We start from the raw sequence: 9,050 nt of genomic DNA, 5'->3' as shown, positions 1-9,050 counted from the left end.
GGCCGGGTCTCGAACCCGCGGGCTCAGGCAATCCACTCACCTCAGCCTCCCAAAGGCGCGGGATTACAGGCTGAGCCACCGAGTCCGGCTCATTAAAACACTTTAAAATCACTTTTGCTACATGGATAGTGAAGCCTTTCTTCCACACACTACTCACACACTGACAGAGAAAATAAGCATGCTCTTCAGTTCCCTTCTGTCATCCCCTCCAAAGTGGGGAAAACACACTCTGGAAAAGCCTCGTGCATCTACTTGATCCTTATGGTGTTTCTTAGAATAGCTCAAAATTAGGAAAAAAGAGACTACCTCACAAGAGAGGCCGGAAAAGCAAACTGTGGAGCACTTATGGGATGGTACAGGATGAGCCACAGCATTCAAAGGGTGTTCACAAAGATGTGATAGCTTGGTAAGATGCCTGAAGTCAAACAGCAGAACAGAATGTTTAAAATGTAGAAAAAAAGCCGGGCTCGGTGGCTCAGCCTGTAATCCCGTGCCTTTGGGAGGCTGAGGTGAGTGGATTGCCTGAGCCCGCAGGTTCGAGACCCGCCTGGGCAGCGAGACCACCTCTACAATAAATCAAAAAAAATCAGCCGGGCATGGTAGCGCATGCCTGTAATTCCGGTTACTCACAAGGCTGAGGCGGAAGGATCACTGGAGCCCAGCAGGCGAGGCTGCGGTGGCCGGGAGCGGCCACTGCACTCCAGTCTGGGCGACAGAGTGAGACTCCAACTCAAAAAATAAATAAATAAAAAAAATAAAATGTAGAAAAAAAGTATAAAAAAGAACATAAGCGCAGCTGTGGGGACTTCTTCATCTTTACTTTTCTGAACTTCTGAATTTTCTCCTAATAATCCTGTACCATTTATATAATGATTGGCAAAGTTCACACAGAATACCCAGAGAAGCCTTTGCTCCCAGAACATCCAGCCGGGTCAGAAGGCGCCTCCCAGACATCCTCCCGGGATCCAACAGCCAGTCCGCATCCACGCTGCAGGCATTACCTCACTCATCAGCCTGTCCCGCGCACTTTGCTCTCGGGCCCACTCTGCCTCTCTCTTTTCCCACATCTCCTTGGCCTCCTCCCTGGCAAACACAAGAGGGATGATAGCAGGCTCCTTCCCATCACTGATGGCAGGGAGTAAGCTGGCAACAAGCAGGGCACAAGGCACACAGCTTCTGAGGGGCGAACCTGCAAATAAACTTATTCACATACACTTTTAAAAGATGACAGTTAAGGACAGCATTCACACAAAGTACTGTTTTAAGTCACCATCTCCTTATAAAAAGCACTGTTGACAGTCTGCACTGTGGCACTCTAATACCAACGTGAGTGAAATCATCAGGAACCAGACAGGAAGAGGACACTGCCTGTGCCAGAGCCCTGCTGCCACACACCTGGGTCCACCGCTAGCTTGCCCTGGGTCAAGTGAGTGGCCTTCTCACGACTCCATGTCCACATCCTACCACTTGCCTGGATGTCAGGACTCCATAGGATGAGAACTGTAAAGCACTCAGCACAGTGTGTGGCATGCAGTAAGTGCTTGATGTGGGTCACCTATTATTCAATTATTTCAGCCTACTAGTTTAATTTGTAGGATCCAGACCTGCTTTGATGAACCTAAGCAGATTCAACATCTCCATAATTTATCACAATTCCTTTCAATCTCTAAGATTTCAGATGAAGATCGCCGGTCTCAACTTTAATAACGATTTCCACGTCAGGTAACGTGAGGGCAACATTTCCACAAGCCAGGTCTGTCAGTGAAGGTGTGTTCCTCAGGAATGATAGACAATGCACAAGCACAGACATTTCAGGAACAGGCAACCTCACGGTGGCCTGGGGGCACATCCGTTGCCAGTCAGGCCACGAGCAGCCCGCCCAGACAGGCCACTTCTCACCTCAGCAGCATCTGCAGCTCGGCCTCCCGTGCCCGCTCCAGCTGCAGCTGCTCCTCGATGGTCTTCTTCATCCAGGCCGCATCAGCCAGCCCCTGCTCCCGCCTGACCAGGTGGAGGCGCTGGTTCTCATCCTCCTTTTCCAGGAGTGCCTGCAGGATCCGCCTGTCGGCCTCCTAGAGGAAGCAGGGTGTGGCACATGGGTGGGCTGGACAGAGCGCTTCTGCAGCTGTGGCCGACAGAACAAGCTACTCTCCTGCCCAGCCCTCACCCTTCTGCAGACATTCATGATCCTTCACAGTGCTCTCAAGACAGACATGGGAAGGTGCTGGGCTCTTTCCAGAACAGACTGGGGATAATCGTGTGGAGACAGCTAGACCCTGCATAGGCCCAGGGCCCCTCTGTCCCCACACATCCTCGGACACATCTGGTAGCACAACGTCTTAGAACATAGCTTGGCAGCAACTTCACCTCCATGAATATAGACTTCAGTAACACGAATGCACAAAGATGTAGGCACAACGTGCTCATGGCAGTTTTTCCGTAAGGACAAACCACGAACAACCCAAGTGCCCAATGGTAGGAAATTAGCTACTATGCAACTCTGCACAATGGAAGCTGCACAAGAACACCGGGAAGATGCACTCGGGGGAGAAGCTGTGTGGCAGAAACAGCAGAGATGCTGCTCCTGTGATCTGCCCTGAGAGTGGGAAGTAGGGAAGGGAGGGGACAGGTGGCTGTGCTGGCTCAGTTCCCCTCTCAGCAAGGAAGTGCATCAAAAGGCTTAAAGAAACACACAGCAGCTAGCAAAGAAGAGCAAGCTTGATCTAAGTATACAAACCTTTTAAAAAATTAGAGATAGCATGTTAAAGAAATACGCTGAGGAATGCAACTTCAATAAGATTTTAAAACAACCAAAAAAGCTCCACCTCTCTGTACATAAATGTTTGTAAATATATCTGGGACATGCACCCAAATGGACATCTCCGAGGAGGAGCAGAGGATGCAGGGGCCAGTCAAGAGGAAATCTTAGTGTTTTGTTTATTTTCATTTAATGATGCAGAACTTGATGTTCTGATATCCACACACATTGTCAAATGACGACTATAGTCAAGCTAGTTAATGTTCTATCACCTCACCGTTACCACTTTTGTGATGAGAACACTTAATACATACTTCCCTGGCAAACTGCAAGTACACTGACAGAGGTACCACGCTGTACATTAGATCCCAGGACTCATGTATCTTTTAACTGAAGGGTTGTAACCTTTGACCCACATGTCCCCACTCCCCAGACCCTTCACTTTGTCTTTTAATCCTTATGAGAATGCACTCATCTACTAAGCAATGGAGAACTTTTTTTTCAAAAGAGGGTGAAAAAAATGCCAGGCTGTCGCTTCAGACTCACCAGCTCCTCTTGTATCTGCTGTGTACGTCTGTTGAGTTGTGCATTATACTGGTGTCTCAAAAAGCGCCTACACATGAGTAAAATATAAGTTGCCTTCAGTATCTCACAGACAAGTAAGTGGAGGCGAGATAACTGATGACTCCAGGCTGTCTCCTTTCTGGCTTCAGGGACTCCCAGACCACGTCTGAGAAAGTGAGAGGCCCACCCACCCTCCTAGGAAGAGCAGGGGTCCCTTCGTGCACACACCCCAGCTCTGCCTTCTGCCGGAAGGCTGCCATCTGCTTCCTCTCCTCCTCCAGCCTCTCCAGCTCCCAGCACTGCTTCAACAGATTCTCCTGTTCCTTCTTCAGTTTGGTGGCCTGTGGTGACAAGGACAGTAAGTCCCACAGAGGTGAGATGGTGGGAGGTAGATCTTCTTTCCTTCCACATCTCCACTTTTAGCAGATATTATGCAAGGGTAGCCTGTCCACCTTTGTGGCCATGATCCCTTCCCACCCCCGGGGCATTAAGCCCCTCAGCCCTGGCCGAGTTTGCCCCATCTAGGATGTCCCATCATCCTAGCTAATTTGTCCCATCTCAGCTGAGTTGTTTCCTGCAAGAGCCGTTCCCAGCTCCATGCTCTGAGCTCCCAGGAGACCCCATACTGGTCCACACTGACTGTACCCTAACATCTTTCTCCTCACCTGACATGGCCCCCACTGAGAGGCCAGGACCGTGGGTTGCTCTCTAGCTCCCAACCTAGTGCTTGGCACCTAGAATAAGTAGTGGGCGCTAAGTATCTAGCTAGGGAGCCACCGGGCCTGGGAAGGGGAGAGGTATCAAGGGGGGGGCATGGGGCTTCCATCATCTGAACGGGAAGATCCAGCCCTCTCTGGGAAACTGCAGTGTTCTCAAAACACAGCCCCCTGGACCAGAAACTCTCACAGTCTAGGACTTGAGACCCAAACACTAAGCCTGCTACCCATGGAGAACTAGGTGCTAGACCATCTGACTGTCAAGGCTACTTAGTGCACTGGAAATTCCAAGTTTCAAGAGGGCTGACAACAAGTTTTCAAACACATCTAAGGAAACAGGTATTAGCTCTGTATCGCTAATGTCCTAGAATCTGGATACACAATCTAGAAGTTCAGAACCATGGAGGAGAATGCACGTGAGAGAAGGGAAAACCCAGATGCTGGTGCCCTTCGCAGACGCACTACACCCTCTACAATCTCTAAGGGCTCATTTCATACTAACAAACAGCTGCAGAGGCAAGGCCATGATGGCTGAGGGGGCCTGTGCTCACCTCCACCTCTTTCAGCCGCAGCTCCTCCATCTGCTGACACAGTGCCTCTGCCTGTCGTTTCTCCTCGAGCTGTCTCTTCTCCTCCTCAGTTTTCATCCGTTCTAGCGCTTCCCTTCGAGCCCTTTCGTATTCATTTTCAAACTGTTTCTTCTCTTCCTCTTCAGTGGCTTCTTGCTACAGGAGCCAGAAGCACCTGGGAGTCAATATCTACACCACACAGCCAGCAGAGACCCAGCTCCCTGCCACAGTTCAGCAGGTCACAGGGCCCAGGCAGACCCTTCCTCAGGAACCAGGGAGGTGACGCTGCCTCTCTGTGGGAACCGTGGAAGTGGCACGACCCTCAGAGACCAAGCCAGAGGGGCTCAATAATGTCAGGTTTCCTCTCCCTTCAACAAAATACTTTCCAAAATGAACCCGGCGGCAAAGCAGTAGGTGCATGGAGGCGTGGACACATATCCCCAGAGGTGCTGCAATAACCCAGGGTTGAGGGTTTATGATACAAATTTCATCAAGAGAGACAATAACGCCCTTAAAGATGCACATTCTACCTACCACCTCCCAGCCCTGGTCACCTGGTTTTATTCTGCCCTGAGAATGATCACACAGGATCCTAGCACATGTAAGAGCAAACATTCAGTTTTCACATGTGTCAAGAAAACTGAGAAAGAATCTGTTTCTCAACTGGAGTTATTAATGTTGAAAGAAAACAAATTCGAAGACTGAGAGACATTCTCATCCGCAGCATGAGGAACTATTTCCAGAGACATAGACACACCTGTTTTTTTTCTTCTTTCTGCATCTCCCAAGAGTTTACCACATGCTTCCTGTGAAGATCCATCTGAATCTGAGGATGAGAACAAGGAAAACATTAACTTCCTCATCAGTTCACTAGACAGATATTACTGCAGGAGACAGCAGCGTTGCCTTCTGGGCAACACGCTGGAACGTGGCCATGTCTTCCCTTCATGATGACTCAGAGTGGCCAAGGTGCCCTGCAAGGAAGTGGAGGGTGGCCCTGACATAGACAGTCTGAATGCAAGTCAATAAGGAAAGTAAAGGAACAGGCACTTCTACACCAACCTCACAAGCTGGAACAAAGTAGCAGAAATTTTTCTCCCAGTAGCCTGGGGCTGAGTGGGAAGTATGTCAGCGAATGACAAAATGGCAGTACAATTCTGAAAGCTACCTTTGTTTGGTCTACAGCATGCCAATCCCCAGGCCCCTGCTGTGTAAGGGACAGATTCAGCTCCCTGCCTGCCCCCCCAAAGCTTCTCTGCAAATCAGAAGCCATAAAAGTACGTACTCCCTGTAACATATGATGCACAAGTAGTTGCAACAAATTTGGGGTTATTAATAAGAGATTTGGGTGTAGAGAATCTTCTGGATTAGAAAATGAATTGCAACACCTAGTCCAAAAGCTTTTGTTTGGGAAATTGTTTACAAAATTGTTTAAAATTTTTTTCCCAACTTGCAGATTGTTCACATTTGCAACTAACTTTAATGTTCTGAATAAACTTTCCTGGACAAATGGCTTTGGAGGGCCCACTGAAGGCAACAGATTACCAGGGAGTCCACGGGTTAGTGCAAATACACAACACTCAAAAGCACCCAGATGCTCTACTACTCAGCAACTGGCAATCTCTAAATCTAAGTACGAATACACTAAGTAAAGTCACTAAATGTATAAAGAAACCATAAGCTGAAATAACGTATCAGCAATAAGATTCTCTCCTCCAGCCCAGGATCTGCTGAACAATGCCAACATCCATCTCTCCTACAGATGTGTCCTTCTTTCTCCTGACAGCACTGTTTGGGTCCTCACCATCACTCAGCTGGGTTGCTGCATCAACCCTCCCACCCACCTCGCCATTGCTGCCAGGGGGATTTCACCGAAACACAGGTGTGATCCCGTGAGCCCCTGCTTGAAGCCGTCCAGAGACTCTCCTCCCCCGTGCCTCCAGGAAAAGGCTACACGAGGCTGTTGCAAGTCTGGTGCCATCTACCTAGCTGGTCTCATCTTATGGGGCTTGCCCCCACCCCCATCTGGTGTCTCAGCCTTACCCAGACCCTTGTAGCTCCCTGGACCCATTCCTCTGTCATTCTGTCTCAGGCCTAGTCCTTGAACAGTCACACCTGTCTAGAATGAGTATGTCCTTTCCTCATGTCCTTCCAAACTCCTCCACCCCAGAAACTCCTCTGGGATGCCTCCCCCTGGCTGTGTAAACGCACTGCCCCATGCCCATCTTTCTGCCCAGCACCCTCCAGCCTGCACTCCCATGAGCTGCCCACCATCTCCCCTTCAAAGCAGGGACCACGTTTCACGTCCATGCCCCACATGGTAGACCGCAGCAGAGATTCACGTTTAACGACTGAATGCACTGCTCAGTGCAGTCTGCACCAGATCTCCTGCCTGCTGCTCTTTTCAGGTACCTGGAAGTTTCCTCCTATTTCAAACCAGTACAAGATGCATGTTTTTTTAAAAAATGGGCCAGGTTCAGTGGTTCAGATGTAATCCCAGCACTTTGGGAAGCCAAGGCAAGTGGATTGCCTGAGCCTGCGGGTTCAAGACCAGCCCAGGCAACTTGGCAAGACCTCATCTCTACAATAAATCAAGAACTAGTCGGGCATGGTAGTGTGCGCCTGTAGTTCCAGCTACTTGGAAGCCTGTGGTGGAAGGATCGCCAGAGCCCAGAAGGCCAACACTGGGGTGGCTGTGAGCCTGTGTGCCACTGCACTCCAGCCTGGGCAATGGAGTGAGGCTCCAACTCAGATAAAAAAGTCTGGAAACATTTCATTTACATAGGCAAATCAAGGGAAGGTTTTTCATTTTTACCTCTCGGAGTTTTGGGTTGTTCTTTTTCCAGTGTTCATACAAAAGTTGTTCAGCAATCTATCAAGAAAACACAGAAGGAAAGGCTGACGCTGCTTTTCAAACCCATTTATATTTGGACTAACACACAGGGGATGTCAGCTCAGGCTAAGAGTTCCCGCTCCACATTCTCCCAAAGGCCTAGAGGTTACCAGCTTCCTCTGCTCTTCTCGGGCTGACTTCAGATTCCCATGCTGCTCCTGGATTCTCCTTTCCCGCAAGCTCATGCTCAGCCTCAGCTCCTCCAGTTCTCTGGCCAGCAAGTCCTGCTCCTCCAGCACGAGCTGCCTGAGTTTTTCTCGCCGGGCCTCCAGACTCTTCCTTTTCTCCTCCTTCATCTTCTCACGCTGATAGGCGTGCATGCTGGGTGAAAAGGGGCCCACGACAAATCAGTAATGCTACAGCCACAGGGAGAACACTCTACTCTGCTGCATGGGTAAAAGAGGCTGAGGCAGGCATGTTGTGGCGGCACAGGAGGGCATCCCCCAGTCAAAATGAAGAGAGCAGGTCACAGAATGGTATGCATAACAGAAAGCCTGTTTTTACAAAGAGAAAACGTATAAGTGTATGTCTTAATGGTACTCATCACATAGATCCTACAAAGTAGGTTCTGTCAGCCCCACTTGATGAGGAAACTGAAGCAAGAGACACGGGATTTCCACCGAGGTCTGTCCGACTCCAAAGCCTATGCTTTTAACCCCCATGTTTTTTACATGAATTTATAGAGATGGTTTTGTGTGTATATAATTAAACACAAACTGGGAAAAGTATGGAAGAATATGTCCTAGACTGTTCACTGTGCTTCTCCCTGAGGATGTGAAGTAACAGGAAGGCTTCCAAATTCTACCATACACGTCTGTATCATTGTATCTTTTAATTGTGAATGCATTTCTTCAGATATGATCCATTTTTCAGTTTCCAGCTGGAAAAACATCACCACGCAGGCAATATCTGCTGTTCCACAAATTCCTTGAGAAAATATGTTGTGAAGTCTCACTCTCTAAATCCTTAAGGCAGCACCCCTGGACCAGCAAGTGGCTCCCACCCCATCCAGTGGGCAGTCACTGCACAATTACCTACGCTGGTAGGAGGATGTGGAGCTCCATTCCGCCTGTTTGGAGCTGCAGATGTCAGACATCCTGAAGTAATGGCTGTTCTGATCCCACTGCTGCCGAAACCGAGCCTCCTGCTCTCGCTGTCGTGCTATCTGCTGATTCAGGAGCCTCCGGCTGCACCAGTAGGACGGCAGTGTGGGAAGTGCCATCTGAGAACAGGAATGGTAGGAAAATGAGCCACCTGCAAAACCCAGGAAGCCTCACAAGCTTGACCTCCATCTCTTTACTGTGTGGACCTCACCTCTTGACTGCACAGTGGAGTCACTGGTGGAGCTTGAGAAACATACCCACATCAGGTCCCGCTCCAAACCGATTTAAAAAAAAAACAACAAAAAAACTTGGCAGGGGGCAAGGCATCAGCATTTCTAAAATGATATGCCACCAAGGCTGCACATCATAGATACAAGCAAACCAGGACTGCACCCCCAGTCAGTATCATCAGTGACACAGCGGACAGAGCCAGGGATTGTCCTAACA

The 9,050-nt window shown here is 49.3% G+C and overlaps 1 protein-coding gene across 2 annotated transcripts in view; it reads right to left on the bottom strand.

The window, feature by feature from the left end:
* Nucleotides 1-8,722, bottom strand: part of TCHP (trichoplein keratin filament binding) — a 12,854-nt gene extending 4,132 nt beyond the window's left edge. Inside the window, exons 1-9 of one of the 2 annotated variants that reach the window (XM_008057880.1) lie at nucleotides 8,535-8,722; nucleotides 7,611-7,821; nucleotides 7,423-7,479; nucleotides 5,365-5,433; nucleotides 4,590-4,763; nucleotides 3,551-3,663; nucleotides 3,305-3,371; nucleotides 1,900-2,072; nucleotides 1,002-1,083 (exon numbers count right to left, since the gene is read on the bottom strand). In XM_008057880.1, coding sequence (XP_008056071.1) covers nucleotides 1,002-1,083; nucleotides 1,900-2,072; nucleotides 3,305-3,371; nucleotides 3,551-3,663; nucleotides 4,590-4,763; nucleotides 5,365-5,433; nucleotides 7,423-7,479; nucleotides 7,611-7,821; nucleotides 8,535-8,722 — 1,134 coding nt within the window. The remainder of the gene's footprint in view (nucleotides 1-1,001; nucleotides 1,084-1,899; nucleotides 2,073-3,304; nucleotides 3,372-3,550; nucleotides 3,664-4,589; nucleotides 4,764-5,364; nucleotides 5,434-7,422; nucleotides 7,480-7,610; nucleotides 7,822-8,534) is intronic. The other variant, XM_008057881.1, reaches the window with a different exon arrangement.
* Between the last annotated feature and the right edge of the window lie 328 nt (nucleotides 8,723-9,050).

The sequence above is a fragment of the Carlito syrichta genome, unplaced genomic scaffold, assembly GCF_000164805.1.
Source record: "Carlito syrichta isolate Samal-C Ts95f unplaced genomic scaffold, Tarsius_syrichta-2.0.1 Scaffold303151, whole genome shotgun sequence".
Classification (NCBI taxonomy): Eukaryota; Metazoa; Chordata; class Mammalia; order Primates; family Tarsiidae; genus Carlito; species Carlito syrichta.
The sequence above is the reverse complement of the archived record's forward strand: the minus strand, read 5'-3'. Positions and strand labels throughout refer to the sequence as shown.